General features: G+C 41.3%; 1 protein-coding gene across 9 annotated transcripts in view; it reads left to right on the top strand.

Annotated features, from left to right (window-relative positions):
• The window catches only part of SORCS1 (sortilin related VPS10 domain containing receptor 1), a 608,941-nt gene that overhangs the window by 396,888 nt on the left and 190,854 nt on the right, over window positions 1–21,199 (top strand). For all 9 annotated transcript variants that reach the window (XR_010115734.1, XM_055249851.2, XM_055249858.2 and 6 more), the window contains exon 4: window positions 6,312–6,470. Coding sequence is in view for 8 of the 9 variants with exons in the window: in XM_055249851.2 (XP_055105826.2) it covers window positions 6,312–6,470 (159 nt within the window). In the remaining variant the exon portion in view is untranslated. The remainder of the gene's footprint in view (window positions 1–6,311; window positions 6,471–21,199) is intronic.

Genomic DNA, 21,199 nt, shown 5'->3' on the forward strand with positions numbered 1-21,199 from the left:
GACCACGTGATCCACCCGCCTCAGCCTCCCAAAATGCTGGGATTACAGACGTGAGCCACTGCACCCGGCCCTTCTTTTCTATTTTGTGAGGAAAAGTACACATTCATGAAGACATTGACTAGAGCCAGGTTTAGGATTAGGTTATGGCTCTTCCTGTGGAACACAAGTCTGTGGTGCACCAGCGCCATGCTCAGCCCTGCAGATCAACCCGCCATGGAAATATATACATGGACATACATTTCCTTTATAGAAGTTCAGTGCCATTCACAGTGGTGGAAGCAGATTCTCACATTAAAATAGTGTTTGTACGTTTGGGTTTCTCTGAATTGTCTCAAAGGAGAAGATTGTGTTCAGTAGTCCCAGGTGAAATAAGGAGAGATGTCCTATACGTTTTCTTTTTTGAATCATCTTCCAAGGACTGTAACTCATATGTTGTCATTCCTGATAAACCTTACTCATTTCGTATGCTCCATGGAATTGGGCAAGAGGTACTGAATGACTCCTCATTATTGTTACAAATAATAATGGATTGGGTCTCCTGACAAGGCAATTAACACACATATGAAGGACTGAAATTACATGCTCCTTAAAAAAATGTTTCTTCCCAGCCTTACATGGTGGCTCATGCCTATAATCTGAGTGTTTTGGGAGGCCGAGATAGGAGGATCCCTTGAGCCTAGGAATTTGAGGCTGTGATCATTCAACTGCTCTCCAGCCTGGGCGACAGAGCAAGATCTTGTCTTAAAAAATGTTTTTTATGCATGTTTTTTTCCCTTAAAAAATCTGAGTCTCTGGATCCTCATGAGAAAACCAGTTTGAAATCAAAAGGACAGAATAAACTCTTTAAAATACAATGCCATAGTTTCCCAGTCATTTCACTGAATCACTTTCTGAGTCTCAAGTAGACAGTCTGTTGCCCAAATGTTCTGTTCATCTCTTAGTATTGAATGACGCGATTTTGTGCTAATAAACAAAGATGGCACATAGGTAAGCTTCGCTGAGTTTGGAAGGATGGGATTTAGGAAAATTGGTTGTGTCATTTCCATCTTCTTACAGACTCATTTCTATCAGTGTGTGCTTGATTTGAGCTTTTTTCTTTTTAATCCCCTTCCTCCGCTTCCTTCACTGTTTGTATTTCTGTGATTTTCTTTCCATGGATCATTCTGGGATCCTGTTCAACTTTCCCTAACACTGTCCTCCAAATAGTTGCCAATTGATAAGCACTTAATTGCTCTTTCCCTCAGCTCATCTGGGAAGGATAAGTGCTCAGCCCTCGTTGAGAATAGGTAGCTTTTCCACCCTCATTGGTCAGCAGATGACTTACTTTCTCTGATTACATTTTGCTTAATTTGTTTTTAATTTTGAGGTCAGAGGTTTGCAAATAGACTTTTATGCTGTTTATAGAGAGAAATATTTCTGTTTGAATAAAGTGGGTAGCAGTAGATAACTGGAGTGCCTAATTGCTGCTGTTGCTGTTTTTCTTTGCTGTTGTCATTATCATTATGAAAAGCATTTATTATGCACCTGTGATATGGGCATCTGGAGCTGAATTAAGCTCTGAGTAAAGCAAGAGAGATATCCACACAGCAGCCCATTACCTCTGCTTGATTCCAGCCCATTTATGACAAAGAATAGACAAATGAGCAAACAAATAATGAACAACACATAAAATAAATACTTTTTCCATTAGGACTGAAGAAATGGTACGCAAAAGTATATGCCCAGAGGTGGTGAAGAACTCTTTATTAACTCCACGCCACATAAACCAATAAATGGTGGAATTCCAAGAAAAACATATCTAGGAAAAGAATTTGGAAAACTAAATAGTAGCAGCATTCCTCTGGGAAGAAGGTCCACAGGAGACGACAGCTGGAACGATCAGAAAGCTGCCTGCCAACCTTTTGTAGAATTACTTCCTGTAGCCATATGTTGGATCTGGAGCAAGCCAAAGACAGTCAAAGTGCATTTAATTTTTGATGACACTGAGCTGTCAGAAGGACTAATACCAAAAAAAAAAAAAAAGAAATGACGTATTTGAAATCTATAAATTGCATTTCATGTTCATTTGTCTACTCTAGGAAAAGCAAATAAAGTTTCTTCCTCCTTCTGAAGTGGGTGATGAATGATTGCTTGGAGTTGGGTGGTAGGATCCTGTGTTGCCATTATTGACTTTCTATGGAAACAATTCATCTGCAGGTGCAGTCAGTCGGCACACCCTGCAAGGCGTAAGTAAACTGGTTCTAATCACTCATGGGTGGATCTGAACAGGGAATAATTACTTTCCTGATAAAGGCAGTCTCTTTCTCTTATCTTCACCTTCCTTGCCTCAAGCAGAACAGCAAGGATTTGCTCAAGGGGACTGGAAATCCCAATGTTGCAGGGGTCCCTGGGCTGCAGGCAGCAGAAGGCAGGAATGACAAGGACTCGTTCATTTATTCATTCCTTTATTCATTTACAACGGTATGTGGACCTACTATGGAACAAGCTTTGATCCAGGCAAACAATGACCTCTCTTTTTAGAGAGCTTACTAAATTTAGGAATCTGCAAAGCTTGGATTCATGCCTCCTAAAATTCTGTTGTCCAGAACATACTCCAGAATACAGAGAAGTAAACACAACAAAACATTATTTGTTCAAAGTTACATGAAGAGTCAGAAGGGGATAAAGAGTCATTCTAAACTAGCAAAAATAGGGATTGTTAGGCATCTTTAAGAAATGTAATCTATTGTTTTTGAAGAATATTTGCTAATTTGAATTTACTATTTTGAAAATATTTCTGAGTAGAAAATCTTGTGAGAAGATATGACTTATTCATTTATGAACAATATCATCTATGTCTAAGGACTGGATCACATTTATTATTTACAGTGTTTATTTCTCAAGTATGTTAAGCCTTTTTTATTTAGATCTCATTAAACTTTTTACTTATTTGCTTATTTATATTTTATTACTGATAAAATGATAGGACAAACATCAATTCATTTGAAGCAAAATTATTAAAGAATTTGAATTTAAGACCAAAATAATAAGGTTTTACTTATTCAATTAATAATTAGGTACATACTATGTTTCAGTCATTACAACAATCATAATTTAATTAATTTGAAGGTTGTGATTAATTGGAGTACATTATACAGTCGTGTGTTAATGTGTGTGCATTTGTGTGTTTATGGCTCAGTTAAAAATGAATATTTGGGGGGCTGGGCACAGTGGCTCATGCCTGTAATCCCAGCACCTTGGGAGGCTGAGGCGGGCGGATCACCTGAGGTCAGGAGTTCGAGACCAGCCTGGCCAACATGGCGAACCCCATCTCTACTAAAATACAAAAATTAGCCAGGAGGCAGAGGGCAGAGGTTGCAGTGAACCGAGGTTGTGTCACTGCATTACAGTCTGGGCAACAGCGATACTCTGTCTCAAAAAAAAAAAAAAAAATGGGTCATAATGTCAAACTTAAAAAAAAAAAAAAACCAGAATAAAATCCTCAATCCACACTAGGATATAGAGCTGTGGATAAAGAAGTAGAAAGAAACACAAACATCGTTTAACTTGCAATGATAGGGTCATGAGTTTTGTTTTTTTTTTTCTTTTGAATTCTATTAGAGGTCTTATGGAGTTGTTTCTGCAATAAGAAAAATAACAAATTATTTGGATCCAGATTGACCTGTTTGTTCTAAGTAGAATTGAACAGAAATTTAAGAGAGCAACCACTGGAATGTTTCTGTAGTACAGACATACCTATAAAGCTCACCGGGAAATTTCTGACTATTTCCCATTATTTCCAAAATGTCAAATTCTCAGATGGAGAGTTTTAGGTGAGGGCTGCATAGAGAAGGTGGGATTTTGGTCTGTCTATTTTCAATATCCAGAAAAAAAGCCAAGGATACGAGTCGCTTTATTTGTATAATATTAAATTTCCATCTGTTGGGAAATACGTGCATTACTCTGCCACTCGCACCCAATATTACCTGATGCATGATGTCTTAGGCAGTCTGATCACGTGGAGCATAAATGGGTATCAAAAGTACTTTAAAGTGATTGATAAAAATCAGCCTGCTTTGGGAATATTCTGTAGGCCTAGTTTATAATTGTGTTTAATTTTTATTTTGATTAAGTATTCTGCCAGGAGAAGCGGGTGGGGAGAGCTATACTCATGGGAAAAGAGGAAAGCATATTCTGGCTAACAGGGAACTAGAAAATCAGTGTGGGGGAGGGAATCACCTTGCCTGAGACAATAGATATTCTATAAAATTGAGCCTCTTCATATTATCATGGAAATGACTTTTTGGCAGTAGTGCAAAAAGGTTGTTTTACATTATTGTTAATTGTGATTGGAGACAAAACAATATGATCATTTGATGGCTTGTTATTCAAAAAATGACAGCTTTTATGTGTTCATAAATATGAACTCACCTGGAAATATTCCTGTGAATTTAGGAGCCATCTAAATGTACTTGCTTAATGCATATACTAGATTTTAATGAAACCATATGAGTTTGTACTTAGCAGATTACCTGATGGCTCCTTGTCAGCCATCCGATGAGGGAACGCTGTCTGCTTGGTGAATGTGAGACAGAGAAATCCGTAACTTTGTCAGAATTTATGGTTGGTGGGCAGTGGCTTTCCTGGAACATGGTACAAGAGGCAATTAGTCTTCAACTTTGTGTGCGCTTTTCATCTTGTCGGGAGTGTAGCTGACAGCAACAGCATTGCCTTCACCCCATTACATCCCTTTTCTCCTCTTCAAGAAGGGGAGGTTGAAAGAACAGCAAGGTACCTTAAATTCGTCCTGGATAACATAAACAGAGTTTGGGCAGAGTGTCTGGCATGCAATCCTTTCGTGCCATTTACAGAGACAGGACACCACTTTCAAAGATGACACTAACTGTTCGGCGACTTTAATATGATTGCCTCCAAATGCTTGAGAAAGCTCCATGTGTTTACCTGGCACTCTGCTCTTTTAAGATATGACTCTGTTCCCCACCCCCCCCCCGCCCTCTCTCTCTCTCTCTTTCTGGGAAGTGCAGCATCCTCAGCTGGTAATCTTTAAGCCCTGGGCTGCAGTGATTTCTCTTCATAACAGCAACATGTTAAGCACGTATTTCATGCTTCCCTGAACCAAATTCAGAAAGTGCCAATTAATGAGTTGATGGGGAAGAGGTCAATGGGTAGCATTAAGGCCACCTGTCTGGAGACATTAGGTGCACACTTTGAGTGAAAGGAGACCCACAGAGAGTTGGGAATGAAGTAATTTATCACACATTCCTGAAGGCACAAAATGAGAGGATTTAAGGCAGTTTTGAGGGCAGCTCCTCCATCTTGCTGCTACTGTGATTGATCCCATTGCTCTGGACAAAATTGGGCATCCCAATGAGACAGTGTAAAACGTCTGAAGCTGTGAATTTTTTTGTATTTATAGCTTCTTCTGTGGTGCAGACTGTGCAGATCAACCAACTTTTCTTTCAGAGAGTTTTAGAGAGTCATGTGGACTTAGAAGTTGTGAAGCTTCCATCCATATCTCAGAGTGTTCTGGGCATCTTTCTATGCACTCATTTATTCATTCATTTGACAAATATTTATCAGTGTACCATACATACTGGACCTTAGTCTAGCTGCTGGGAATACATCTGTGAACCATACAGACAGCTATCTCTGTTCGCACAGGGTTCATTTTTTTAGTAGAGGTTATATAGACAAGAAATAAATAAGTAAATTATGTAGTAGGCTAGAAGGTGATGAGGGTGGTGGGGTAAAATAGCCTTTGTGAAATTCCTAGAGAAAGCTTTAGAGCCTAGACTTTGACTTAAGACTCAGAAAATCAGGCTAGGTTAGGATGACATAGGAAATCATTGAAATGGAATGAAAAGATTTGAGGTAGGGAAGAAAAACAATGGACTCCATCGTCTTTCTCTTCCACCTTTCCCACAGCAGACTATAACCAGTCTTTTAGTCCCCCAAAATGGAAAGTACATAAGGCACAGTAGGAAGAAGTGAAGAAGGGTAAGTGTTCCAGGTTCAGGAAATAACCTTGGAAATAAAACAAAGAGTCCCCTAAAAGAGAAGAGAATACAGTTGTCTATTTCATCCCTCATTCTTCCAGCTTCTCCTACTCCCTTCATTTCTTTGTAGAAATATTTCTGTAGCATTGATCCAAGATGGAAGAATAAGCCTGACAGAGTCAAGGTCCCTGTTTGGCCAAGCATTCTTTGCCTGCCCCTGTCCTTCCCTTGTCAAAATTTAGCTAATTTTCAAGTTTTGCAAATTTGTAAACTTAATTTTCTGTTGTTTCTTTCTCCAACAATTCTTTGCCGCAGATAATGTTACTCACAGACCCGGAGATTGAGAGCAGCTTATTGATCAGCTCAGATGAAGGGGCAACTTATCAAAAGTACCGGCTGAACTTCTACATTCAAAGCTTGCTTTTTCACCCCAAACAAGAAGACTGGATTCTGGCATACAGTCAAGACCAAAAGGTGAGCATACTTACCTTGTTTGAGACAATGAAGCACGGTTCTCCGGGGAAAATCGTGCTAATTTAATCATCTCTCCATTTCAGCTCAATGATCATTTTTGTTCTGAGCAGTAGCCTGACCTCTGTGCTAATGGGACAAGGGAAAGCCAGGAGAGTCTCAGGTTGCTTGTTTAAATCATGTAAATATCTGAAACCACTTACCAAATAAAGATTAGGTGTACTAAGTAAGACATGGTGGAGAAGCAGTTCTCAGCATAGATGCTTAACGCAGTCAGGAGCCTCTGACCCCCACTGAATTGGAGACAGTGTCTTACGTTTGTGGATTGCTGATCATTTCTCTTGGCAAAGGACCCGTGGCTTTTCTCAGACTCTTAAAGGGAAGCATAACCCTGAAAAGGTTAACATCACGAAGTAGGGTTTTTCTAAAACACTGAGAGAAATGGCCAGAGGAATAATAATGATGTATATAGGTAACCTTATGCAGAACCTAGTCATCTCAGAACTTTTCTTCACTTGGTGGTAAGGTTGAAGGAGAAGTCCACTTTGTAAGAAAGGATTAAATGAGCTCATGGTATTAGGTGTGTGTGTGTATGTGTGCATATGACCCATAAAATGTCCTCCTATAATATATATTATGTACTCTATATGACATATATGCTATAACATACATATGGTCCCTGCCTCTTAGGAACTTGCATTCTCAGGTAGAATAAAAGGCTAGCAATAGCTAATAAAATTAAATTAAAATGAAAAGAAAGAGCATTTACACAGGCAAATGTGAGAGAGACTCTGGCCATAAAAGCCAGCGGGATAATTGTTGAAATACTAGAATACTCCTTGTGAAATGCATTATTCAGTGAAGTCATTCTGAGGATTCTCCTTAGAGGAATCATGAATTAGAAATTACATATATTTAAAGAAATGCTGGACTTAACTAAGTGAGGGGAGTATTCTGGGGTTTTATTTGTCTGGGTTTGCATAGATGGGTGGCATTTTTGAAGGTAGGAGAATGGTATGAGCAACTTCCCAAGGTCTCTACTGACAGGAGCATTTTAAAGGAAGCAAATTAAAGTTCTTAAGATTGGAGTTTTATTCATGATGCCCCTACTGCCAAATAAAATGCACATTAAGCCTAAAAATAGAAAGAATTTACATTTCATTTTTTTTTCCCTCTTGAGCAGCCTGGCTACCCTTTCAGCAGAATGTACAATTTTGTTTCTGGAGTCAAGCCACAGTGCATCTGGTCCAGGATGGTGCAGTTAACAGAGGCAAAGCCTGACCAGCTCAGACAGAGTATTAGTCATTTAATCCACAGGGTTATTACATTTTATTCGACAGTTGGTTAATTTCCCCCCCTCCCCGATGCCAGAAGCACAGCGAGGGCCAGATTTACCTGCCTAAGTAAAAACTCTGCATCTTTGCAATTATGCTGGAGGAGATGCCCAAATATGTAACCCTTTCGTTCCCAGCACTTCAAAGAGTGCCTCCCGTGGTCACTGTGGCAGAGTGGATGATACAAGACCAGTTAGGATGCCTGAGCTGTGACTTCAACCTAGCTACTTATGGTGAACAGTATTTAGCGTTGGTTTCCTTTGCGTTAAAATGTGTTTGTATGGATAATTATAATTGTAGGTACCCTTCCAAAGTGATTTAAAAAGAAACAAATATTAGATGCCACATCTCTTTTAAGTGCCATGCATGATACAGTGTTGATATAAAATAACAATATTCTGTCCATCTGGAGATAGATGATTAACACATATGAGGTGACCAATAGTTTAAGAGAGGCCACAAAGGCAGTGCTGTCACTGAATGTTAGTTATATACAAGTGACTGAACGAATTACATTAAATTGGTAGCCCAAAGTTCAGGAGATAGAGATCTAGTAATCTGTCTTCTCTAGAGGTCTTACAAAATGACTTCAGCTGGACTTTAATGGCGATGTTGGATTTGTATTGTAACAGTAGGGGAGGCCAATTTTTTACCACAGGAATGTCATATACATGAAATTGTAAAAATCATGTTCACAAAATTGCAAATTTTTCTATTTGGCTGAAACTAAAATTTGTTGTAGGTAGTTATAATTTACACACACACACTAACACACACATACACACTTTGGAACCTAATCTTTATTATTTTTCACTGTTTTGGCTGTTTGATTTTTTAGGAAAACTAATTTTTGTTTCCTTAATTAGGAGTCTTCAGAAATTTGGGTCCAGAGAATGATATATTTAGAGCTATAGATTTCAAGGGTTAATCGGTAGTAATATGAGTATAAACTATGGTAATATAAGGTCAAAAACAAGACCAGTTGGGATGATATTACAGCAGTCCTGGCATCAGATGCTAAGGATAAGAACCAAAAGGTATCTTTTGTGACCACAGACCCAATGATTCCTGTCATTTTAGCGTTGGAAGCAGTCTTCATCTGTTTGTTGTTGTTGTTGTTTTCTCTGTATGAGGCTAAGGATCTAAATATCTAAGAGGTTAATAAATTTTCTCAAAGGGAAAAATCGCTAATTGGTATCACATGTGGATATTCTACAAATGGGGTAAGGAGCTACCTGACATTTGATAGTATTCTCATTCTTTTTTTTTTTTTTTTTTTTGAGATGAAGTCTCGCCCTGTCACCCAGACTGGAGTGCAATGGCGCAATCTGGGCTCACTGCAACCTCTGCCTCCAGGGTTCAGGTGATTCTCCTCCCTCAGCCTCCCGAGTAGCTGGGATTACAGGTGCACACTACCATGCCCAGCTAATTTTTTGTATCTTTAGTAGAGACGGGGTTTCACCTTGTTGGCCAGGCTGGTCTCGAACTCCTGACCTTGTGATCCGCCCGCCTTGGCCTCCCAAAGTGCTGGGATTACAGGCATGAGCCACCACACCCAGCCAGGGTTCTCATTTTTGAAGGTGTTATTTTGAGATAAACAGATGGGTAAGAGTCAGCCTTTCTATTGACCTCTCTGTTTCTTTAAGAGACTGATGAAGGATAAATCTTACTGGAAAAAACACATTGTGGATAGCCAGCTATACAAGTAGGAATCAGAGAAGACCTCCATATCTCAAGGCTTGAATTACAGAATAGGGAGTGGGGCATTCACCGGAAGGGAGTGAGCCGCAGCCGTTAGCTGATGGCATTGGCTGGAAGTCAAGTTGAGAGGGTCTGTGGCCACTCAGGTGGGTCAGTGATATGGAAATAAAAGCTGACAGGCACCCATGGGTCATGGAGCTTTTAGCACTGATGAGATGTGGCAACAAGGAGGACCATGTGCTGGTGTTGGTTCGCCAGTGACTGCACATGCCCAGGAAATAGGAACATTTATTCTTTCATGTAAGTTTTGCTCGTCAGTTTTTCTGTGACAGCTGCTAATGTCACTGCTGCAGATCTCCCAGCTAGGATCTTAGTCAGTGTTGTCTCTGCTGGATGCTGTTTTACATCAAATTGTGGTGAACAATCCCTTAGAAAATGCCTTACTGAGGTGGCAATTCCTATGAACAGGGTCCTCCTCTTTTCTTTTTATTTGCTGGCTTCTTTGTTTTTTTAAGGCATACTCTCTGTCTTTTGAACACATAGCCACATTGATTTTTCCCTTATCTCCCTGACATTGCTTTTTCTCTCCTTCAGTGAATGCGACGTTTAAGCTCCTAAGGACAGAATTTGGAGCTCTGGCCTGCAGGATAGACCCCATATGAGCTGTGGTACCCTGCTCTGTGTTTCATTTTGGGTGCCTAAATCCCAGTGGAGGCTTTTTGATGTGGGCATTATAAGGGACTCAAAGAGTTTTGTTGAACAGATGTTCCTTTCTGGCCCAAAATAGAATTTTACTGGGTATCAGTTCTATGGGGGGGTCATATTAAGATTTTAAAAGGTAGTTTTAATCAGGGAAAAATGTGTATGGCCAAATGTCCTCAGAATTCACAAACCAAGGTTTTTGATATTTTTTCTTTTTACTTAGAAGGAGAAATCTATTTGTGATATTCAACATCTAGGTGGTTGTATTATTAAGGGTTCTCCAAAGAAACAGAACCAATAAGGGGAGGGGAGAGACGGAGAGAGAGAGAGAGATTGATTGATTATGGGAATTTACTCATGCAATTATGGAGGCTCATAAGTCCCAAGATCTGCCATCTGCAAGCTGGACAACCGAGAATGCCGGTGGTATAATTCAGTCCAAGTTGGAAGGCCTGAGAATTGGGTGGGGGTGGAACAAATGGTGTAAGTCCTGGTCCAAGTCCAAAGTCCTGAGAACCAGGAACTCTGATATCTGAGGGCCAGGGGAGACGGATGGATATCCCAGCTCAAAAAGAAAGAGGGAATTCACCCTCCCTCTGCCTTTTCTATTCAGCACCTCCAAGGATTAGATGATGCTCGCCCACACTAGAGAGGGTGGATTTTCCCAGCCTACTGATTCAGATGCTAATGTCTTCTAGAAAAACCCTTACAGATACACCCAGATAAGTTTTATCAGCTCTTTGGGCGTCTCTTAGCCAAGTCAAGTTGACACATAAAATTAACCATCACCATAGTTGCCAAGAGGTAAATGCTATCTTGTCTGGGGATGTGGCTATCCAGGCACCACTAGAATGACTGAAAAGAAAAGGCGTGGAGCCCTTTACCCATAGAAATTCTTAAATAAGTAGCATAGGTACATAGGAAACCCTGCCCTGAGACTTACCGAGTAAAGACATAGGAGCTGGACTTGGCCTCTGAAGGGCCTGTGTGAGGATGTGCCTTTGGAAAGCCCTGAAATTTTCAGTAAAAGGAACATTATAGATACAATTATAGAGATTCTGTTTCAAACGGACAGGGGGCTACTTGGTGTATAAAGTCCCACCCCTCACATTTTTAAAACAATGAATCCTTGTGGAAGGTATGAAGAATTCCATGGCATTTATTATAGGAGCACCAAAATGTTGCTTTCTTTTATTAATTTACTTTTTTATTTCTATAATTTAAACAGTAGGCAAACCAAGCATTCTACCCATTTAAAAAAATGTCTTTATATTTGGAAACTGAGCAGATAAGAGAAAGGAGATATAGTCCTTTACTTCATTGCTAGCTGACTTTCTTGCCTCAATACAGGAAACCACCCAAGGAAGGCTTAGCAGAAGGCTGAGTCTGCCAGATTACATCTTTGTTTTAATTTGGCAATAAACTAGTGTACAAACTGTGCTATAAAACATTGCCTCCAACGGCATCTCTCAGTCTGTCTTAAACACCTCACTAAACATGATGTGTTGGGAAACATTTGAAACGAGAGAAAACAAAGAGCAGATGTGACTGTAAGGAAATTAAAAAAAAAAAAAAAGCAGGAGAGAAATACAAGAATCTGTGTATACCTCAGCTTTGCTGTCTATGCCGGGGTAAGGGCTCGTGGAGCCTCTGTTAGGATTTGCAACGGAGACGTGATTTGTAAAGGGGAGAGTGCAATGTTGTGAAACCAACATGAACGCTGTCAGGACTCGGGCTGCTGAGTGGCTGGAGAGCAGAGGCCCCTTGCTGTCCTTATCCAGACCTCTTCTTCAGGTAGCTCCAGAGAAGGGCCTGCTGCCCCTGACCATGAGCAGGAAGGGCTGCTCTTCTCCTGTCCTGTGCAGTCCCCACCCTTGTGGACGTTCAAGACCACCTAGAGCATGAACGCAGTTCCTACACAAACAGGCAAGAAGTACAATTGAGCAAAAGAGGCTGGGTCCAGGCTGTGGGAAGTTGGAGAGCAGGTGTTCATTTAAAAGGAGGGAGGGATGTTGTCAAGCTCTAGCCTGCTGTTCTTGCCATGTAGGAAGGTGGGTTCAATGTCACCAGACCTTCAGAATTCTTTCTTTTTTTTTGAGAGAAGTAATTCTGCTTTGTTTTCAATGTGAAGTTTTCTTATTTTTATGTGTGTAACAATGACCTCAGAAATTTAAAAAGAAGCACTGCATAGGACGAATAAACCTCATCTGCTGCCCTGTGGTTGTCCTTTCTTCTTTCCCATTCTTTGTTTTTCTCTGTTCATGGGTCTCTCTTTTGATTTTATTTGAGAAGATGTTAATTTTTTTTCTTGCGATTTTTTGAAAAAATTACATTCAAATAAATGATTAGTTTTGTCGAGGGAGAATAAAACTTTTAGGACAGTTTGGTGGGCCACCCTTTATTTTGTGGCAGTTCTAGAATATTTGTAAGTTTATATTGACTCGCTTATTTTGGAGCTCTATGAGTCTGCAGTCCAAGTAAGAACATGTGGAAAACTTGCTTCATTCCTGATCTTCTTTAAATTCCAAAGGATCACAGTTTATGAAATAAACAGAAAATCCTAAAGCCTGTATGTTGGCCTTCCCTTCAACATTTTTTGGTACATATATGTCAGATACCAAAACATACTTTTAAAGGCAGAAAACAGGCTTTGATAGGGAGGTTCTGTTTACAAATAATGGAAAATCTAATTTTTTTTCCTTTTTTTGAGACATAGTCTTGCTGTCTTGCCCAGGCTGGAGTGCAGTGATGTGATCTTGGCTCACTGCAACCTCTGCCTCCTGGGTTCCAGCGATTCTCCTGCCTCAGCTTCCCGAATAGCTGGGATTACAGGCACCTGCCACCATGCCTGGCTAATTTTTGTATTTTTTTTGCAGAGACTGGGTTTGACCATGTTGGCCAGGCTGGTCTCGAACTCCTGGCCTCAAGTGATCTGCCTCGGCCTCCGAAAGTGCTGGGATTACAGGCGTGAGCCCTGTGCCCGGCTGGAAACTCTAAATATTAACAGCTGGCATTCTCTCCATAAACGAAGTCTGACTTTCAGTTAAAATCATATGTTGATAGAAAAGGAAAAATGGACTGCCAGTGTGATGAACAGCCAATGACAGAATTTTAGTAACATGAATAAAATAAGTTTTATTTTAAAAGAACTAATTTTAGTTCTCTGCCTTCTCTCTCTCTCTACCAGTCCTGCAATGTTTTTAAAGTTTCGTATCTATTCTACATGTATATTTATAAACATATCTATAAAAAACTCTTCTCTTTATTCCTTTTAATTGTTCCTTTCTTTTTTTTTTTTTTTTTTTTTTTGAGACGGAGTTTAGCTCTGTCACCCAGGCTGGAGTGCAGTGGCACGATCTCAGCTCACTGCAACCTCCACCTCCCGGGTTCAAGCGATTCTCCTGCCTCAGCCTCCCGAGTAGCTGGGATTACCGGCACCTGCCCCGATGCCTGGCTAATTTTTGTATTATTTAGTAGAGACGGGGCTTCACTGTGTTGGCCAGGCTGGCCTCGAACTCCTGGCCTGGTGATCTGCCTGCCTCGGCCTCCCAAAGTGCTGGGATTACAAGCGTGAGCCACCGCGCCCAGCCAATAGTTCCTTTCTTTTCCTGAGTGAGCCCTCACGGAAGGGCAATACTTATGGCTGCTTTGAATGGCAGACATTCCCTGGGAAATAATGACTACTAATAAAGAAATAGATGCTAGCACTTTCAAAATCTCAGTCATATTTAGGTTTCTCACCACTGACCGACAGTAGAGTGAGCTGGTAAGAGGATCAGCTGTCTGCTCTGTCAGGTCCTACCCCTGCTCTGTGATCTTCAGTAGGTCATTTAAATGTAGTTTCTCCAACTGTAAAGTGGAAACAATAATAAGAGTACCTGGCTCATGGGGCTATTTGATGATACTGAGATAACGCATGCAAAATATGAACACAGAGCCTGGCACATAGCAAACATGGCATAGATGCCAGCCAATGTATTATCCAAAGACCTGAAAGATAGCACCCCTGGTGTGGTGCAGCTGGAATTAGACAAAGCCTGTCTAAGTCAGAGGCTGTCTTATCCCAGTGTCTTTCCAGTACGTAGCGCTACAGGCACTTTAATCAATTTAATTTAAATGCCTTTTTAGACAATCACTAAAAGGTCCCATGGCAGCAGAATGAATGGAACAGGACAGATGAATATGTGGTACTTAGAAATATTATTGATTATAATAATAGAAAACCATTAAATATTAAAGTATTTATCTTCACATTAACTCTATTTGTTTTTTAATAGACCTAGCAGCCCATTAATGTCAAAAGGGCAAGATTGAGATAAAGACAAATTGATCCTTGAAATTCAACCCCCTGGGGATATTCAAATGATTTCTGCACAAGCACAAACACTTAGGAAACTGATACCTACCTAATGCCATCATGTTTCCCCAAGGCACTGCATTAAGTTAAAAGGCACTCGGTTTTTTATAAGAAATATGTTGAGCATTATATACCATGCTGGTTTGGCAGGATTTTCATGTGCTTGAAATTTCCCAATGTCAGAGCTGATTTCTAATCTCATGAATATGTAAGTAATTTAAGTATCCAAGTACTAAACTGGCAATTAGAGTGGAAACCAGGGAGCTCGCTAAATGTCAACCCCAACACTTGTTTATAAAACAAATTCTCAAGCTGAAATGCCATCATATGCAAACAAGGAAGGCTTACGTTCACCTTAGATACCATGTTTAAACAGGTTGTATCATTATTTTTCAATTGCTACCTGGAACAGTTTGATTTGCCTGTTTCTAATCATTTGGGGAAAAAAAAACAGAGCTACAAGAATAATGAGAAATGAACATTTTAAAACAAGCAATTGGGTTTAAGATTTGAACAGGCACAATTGTGCTGTTTGATAGTTTTGTAGGCTTTGAAAGAGAGGTATTTGTATGTCCAAATTTTTAGCTAGTTCTTCATCTGTTCTATGCCACCAACACTTGTCTTTAAGAACCTTTAAGGGGCCGGGCGCGGTGGCTCATGCCTGTAATCTCAGCACTTTAGGAGGCCAAGGCAGGCAGATCACTTGAGGTCATGGGTTTGACACCAGCCTGGCCAACATAGTGAAACCCACCCCCCCACCACTAAAAATACAAAAATTAGCCGGGTGTGGTGGTGCATGCTTGTGATCCTAGCTAATGGGGAGGCTGAGGCAGGGGAATCGCTTGAACCCTGGAGGCAGAGGTTGCAGTGAACCGAGATGGAACCACTGTACTCCAACCTGAACAACAGAGCGAGACTGTCTCAAATAAATAATAAATAAATAAATAAGAATCTTTAAGGCCAAGATTTTATCTTATCATTTTCCTATATACCTCCAGACATGGATGCACAGGAGGTGTTCACAAATCAAACTCTCCCACAGTCATATATTGACCCTCCCTTCCCAACCGACTCCAGTTCCATAAGTCTAATCTTCCAAGCTTCAGAGCACCACCCTCAACTGTAGGGCATGTGACAGACTTCAGTGACAGCTGGGGAATGGGCAGTGACAAATTTGATAAATCCAGCTGCAGGAGAGATTGATGGAACCAGCAATAGGCCATCATTCCTGCCCAGCCTTCATCAGCAAAGCCTGACTGTCCAGCTTTGATACTCTTATCTTTTGACCTTAATGACATTTGGATCCAGTCTACATCAGCTCCCCACAAGTATTGGTAAGATTGCACCTACCCAGCCTGGTTCCAGGCTCTCTTTATAGCCCCAGCTTCTACTTCACTCTGTAATGCATCCCAGCCAAACTGGGTCTCTTGCTATTGACCAAAGAAATGAGAGAACACCACCCTGAGTTTTGCTCCTCTGTTTATTTGCATAGACTGACCCATTCCCCTAGAACAGTTTTTCTGCATGTCTTCATTCTAAGACATGTTAATTGTATTACAAAGCCCACTGTGAATTATTTTGCAAATTCCAAACTTTTTCTCTACAACATAGGCCATTACAACACTGTGCACAAAATGTTACACATTACTGTAGGTTGTCTGTGATATCACTAATACACAGCGTTTTCTTTGAGAAACTTAAATCTATTGGGGCAGGGTTGGGTGTGGGGATCTGGATTGGGCATCATGGCTCTCTCACTATCTGCTGTCTGTACTGAACAGCCAAGGTAAAGACTTGTGTCAGCTCTTAGTGAAGTTTACGGAATCCTTTTAAGTGTTGCAGATTTTGGTTCCCCTTAGCATGGGTTCTGGCCCCCTCCTACGCTGTGGAACCAGAGCATCAGAACATACTTCTGAGGACCACATTTTTCTCTGGACTGATTCTCTTTCTTCCCATTGAGGGTGATGGAATAAAGAACTTGATATTTGTGATGCCTCAGGCCTGGCATTAGGAATGTATATGAAGTCCTTAAGGTACCATCTCTTTGTTGCTAAAAAAGGATGCAGGAACAGCAGTGAGAAGCAGAGAGTCATGAGGTGGATGAGTGCTTTTTGTACCCAGGCCATCCCCAGGGCAGTATTAGAATGAGGCAAAGAAAACAGAACTGGTAGGATTTTCTGTCAGCCTTTTCAAGAAGTACAATTTGCAGGCCCCCTGCTTCCAAAATGTTAAGAGGAGAGAAGGAAAGAGGAGTGGGCAGGCAACCTTGAAAAGAGCCGACAGCAGGATGTTTTCCACCAACGCAGGCGCCTCCTAAGGAGCCTGTGTGGAGGATCCCCAGGAAACTGCCCCCTGACCCCTGACCGGGGAAGCCACCGTGGGAAGCTTTGTGGTGAACAACATCTGGTCCCATGAACCAAAGACTTAAAACGTTATCACAACTCTTAGCTTCTATGGAATTCTCCTAGCACAAATTTCTGTGAAATGGATGCTCTTTCACTCATTTCCCAGCTGCAAAAGAGAATTCCATCACATGCACCTGTCTAACAATCTGAAAAGAGAGGATACATTGATCCGATTTAGGGATATTGAAAAGACTTTCTAGGGACACTGACAATTGCAAGCTTGTGGATCACCACAAGGAGATGAATTTCTTATCTAGTAGCAAGTTGTCACTCTTCTAGGGATTTAACCAAAATGTGAATGTTAAGGTGGAAATGAAAGTTGGAAATGGCTGCTACCCTTCTCTCATCCCATCTTCATCTGCTGTAGACTAGGAATTGAGCAAAACCAGTGCATCCCATTCTTTCCCTCCCCAAAACCAGTGCAACCCATTCTTTCCCTCCCCCAGGCTATTTTGTCCTGCTGTGGCATCCCTCTTTGTCAGTGCCCACCATCCAACTTGCAGCTCCGAGGACATCCAGAGGATGGTGCCAGAGATGCCTAACAGTTGGCTCAAAGCTCTCAATGAAACTAACCCTGGCAATTTCATCCTTTGGAATTAAGTGTATTTTTATCTGCATTCTTCTTAAAGCAAACAAAGACAGATGGCAAGGAAACAAGCCAATGTGAAAGATGTCTTTAAAAAAAAAAAAAAACCCTTCAGGAGAGGAACACGTCAAAATAGAGAGAGAAGTGCTAATAGCCCCAGACCAGCATAATGACAGTCTGGAGGGTTAGGCCCTAAGGCTGCTAATAGATCTTGAGCACAGGTGAGTGCTGGGTTTGTGCTCATTAAGTTGTATTTACTAATGCAATGTAGTCACAGATACTTTAGAATGATTTTACACAGAAAGGATTTTCTGTGTTGCATTCTTATTGCAGATATAACCAGAATCTTTCCCTGTTCTCTAACATTTCTGCTCCTTCAGTTCTTTTTCAACATTTATACTAATGTTAGCTAAACAAAATCAAACCCTCTAAGAATGGCATTTTGTTTTTTTTTTTTGGAGACAGTGTCTCGCTCTCGCCCAGGCTGGAATGCAGTGGCGCAATCTCGGCTCACTGCAAGCTCCATTTCCCGGATTCACACCATCCTCCTGCCTCAGCCTCCCGAGTAGCTGGGACTACAGGCGCCGGCCACCACACCCAGCTAATTTTTTGTATTTTTAGTAGAGACGGGGTTTCACCCTGTTAGCCAGGATGGTCTCGATCTCCTGACCTCGTGACCCACCCTCCTCGGCCTCCCAAAGTGCTGGGATTACAGGCGTGAGCCACCGCGCCCGGCCAAGAATGGCATTTTTAAGTTCATGACACGGCACTATAGAGGAATATTGCCCTCCTAAAACTAGTTTAAGTACTCTTTCATCCTCTTCCTAATCTTTCTTTCTCTAAGCTTGGCATAGCTAGAGAAAGCTGCTGCTGCTTTCTCTGATGTGACAGAAAGTAATGATAGTTCTCAGTTCTGTGTTCTGACAGTCAAAAGAAACCTTGGAGCCAGAGACAGACAGGGAGGGAAATAAATCTTACTTAGGTGCTGCCAACACTATGAATTTTATTAGAGGACATTGACTCATTCTACAGGGAAAGCCTTCCACTGGTGGCTGAGACAGTCATTGGGTAAAATGCTTTGCTACCATTATCTTCTTTGTGGAGGAGCACTTTGCTGCCAGACTGTGGGTTTAATTAACATGTTAACTTGAATGGCAGAGTTGTTGTTTTCTTTTTAGTAGGTATAACACCAGGCTGGACAATTAACTTTTTAGGGAGAAAATATCTGAAGTAGTAGGTGGAGAATACAGAGCAGTTTTGTCTAAAAGTGAATATTCAAGACTGCTTTCAAATCCTTGGGAGTTTCAAATATACTGATATTTATAGGGTTTTGTGGATGTGTGTTTTTTAGGTATACACCTCTAGTTATAAATCCATGGAAGCAAAACATATTCCTCTGATAAATTTTCTTTGTCCACCAATTGTGAAACCTGGGTTCTTTATTAGGTAGAAACATGACTAGGAAATTCACGTGGTGCAAAATCATTATCTTTTTCCTTTATCATCTACTGTGTTTGAGGCACCTGTACACGTAGAAGGATAGGATTTCCAACATCTAAAAGCTTTGCAATCTCATTAGAGAGGCAGGAAGTGATCTTAGATATTTTAGAATAATTTTAGATAGAAAGGAATTTCTACCTTGCCTTCATGAAAGGTTCTCTTGAAAGGCTATTAAGAGGCCGGGAGCGGTGGCTCACGCTTGTAATCCCAGCACTTTGGGAGGCCGAGGTGGGCGGATCACGAGGTCAGGAGACCGCGGTGAAACCCCGTCTCTACTAAAAATACAAAAAAAATTAGCCGGGCGTGGTGGCGGGCGCCTGTAGTCCCAGCTACTCGGAGAGGCTGAGGCAGGAGAATGGCGTGAACCCGGAAGGCGGAGCTTGCAGTGAGCCGAGATCGCGCCACTGCACTCCAGCCTGGGTGACAGAGCGAGACTCCGTCTCAAAAAAAAAAAAAAAAGGCTATTAAGAGAATTAAATATAAATACGTGGCTGGTAGTTTGATAGCATCTGCTCTTGTTCCACAGTTCTTTGGAGATGAGACTGGTAGGAATCTTGGTACGTAGAGGAGGGTTCATAGAAGAGGTGACCTTTCATCTGGCTCTGAAAACACGCCTGGTGTTGAAGAAGGAAAGTCTTGAAGCCACTTCTGCCAGAGTGGGCAGCCTCAGTGAAGGCACAGCAAGGCGTGTGTGGGAAGGTGACAGGGCCAGCCCACCAGGACCGAAAGATACCTTTGGAGAGAGTAAATTGAAAGAATCTCACTGAGCTGAATAAGAGAGGCTTGGTTTGGTGGATTGTTTTGTATACCCACTGCTTGAGGGGCCTCTATATGCTCACAAATAAGAAAGTTGCTCTTTGAAGATATAAACAAATGTCATGGGACATACCTGAGTGGTCCACAGGCTCCAGATTCAAGCTTAGGGGATAAATTTAAAAAGAGAAAAAAAGAACCACAAATGCTGGCGCCCAACAATTCCTCATAGAGATGAATTCTCTGTGGGAGCAGGAATAGCAATCCTTTGGTGTAGCCGTAGGAGCACACAGAGTTTATATATTATTCTTGCAGCATGTATATGAGTTCAGCCTGTTACCCAGACATACTATTATTTTGAACTGTCCTGATACTTTTACATTTGCATTAAGCTTTGCATGTTACTAAATATAGATATATCTATATGACATAGGCACACCACAATGGTATGAACTCTGTTCCTGTTAAACTTATAGAAAGAAGTAGAGCTCGGCTTAACAAAAAGAAGACAAAGGGGAGAGAGAGAGAAGCAGATACTCTCGGGTTGGGTGCCTGTTGTTGTTGTACAGTCCTCTGTGTTGAAATACCAGGTGTTCAGGACATGCTGAGAACAAGAAGCAGGCCACGCATACACTGGCTGTTTGGGTTCTCAGTTAAGACGGTGTGACCTGTCCCATCTTCTGTTATCTCTATGAGGGGAGTTGTCACCCATCTCTCCTTGGCGCTTATAAAATATATCAAACGTGAAATGTACCCAGGAAACCAGTCTCCCCCAGGCATGATGGCCAAAGAATGAATAATAGGCCGGGCACGGTGGCTCATGCCTGTAATCCCAGCACTTTGGGAGGCCGAGGTGGGCGGATCATGAGGTCAGGAGATCGAGACTATCCTAACACGGTAAAACCCCATCTCTACTAAAAATACAGAAAAAATTAGCTGGGCCTAGTGGCAGGCGCCTGTAGTCCCGGCTACTTGGGAGGCTGAGGCAGGAGAATGGCGTGAACCCAGGAGGTGGAGCTTGCAGTGAGCCGAGATCGCACCACTGCACTCCAGCCTGGGCGACAGAGTGAGACTCTGTCTCAAAAAAAAAAAAAAGAAAGAAAAATAAAAAAGACTTAGAAAGAAAACTTACAGATTCTCCTTGGCTAGGTGCCTGAATAATGTGTAATTATTACTTAGATAAGCTCACATAGATAAGCTAGGCTTATTTATATCTTGTCCCTGCCTATCTTACCACTTTGACTCATGTTGTTCCTTCTGTGAATAATGCTATTTTTGTCCATTTGAATGCTGTCATTCATTCAGGTCCCAGCTGTTTCACCACCGCATCTGGAAAGCATCCCTAAATTGGCTCCTGTCTTCTGCATTATTTTATCACTGGCTGCCTCATGCAT

This window comes from Symphalangus syndactylus, chromosome 2 (genome assembly GCF_028878055.3).
Source record: "Symphalangus syndactylus isolate Jambi chromosome 2, NHGRI_mSymSyn1-v2.1_pri, whole genome shotgun sequence".
Taxonomy (NCBI): Eukaryota; Metazoa; Chordata; class Mammalia; order Primates; family Hylobatidae; genus Symphalangus; species Symphalangus syndactylus.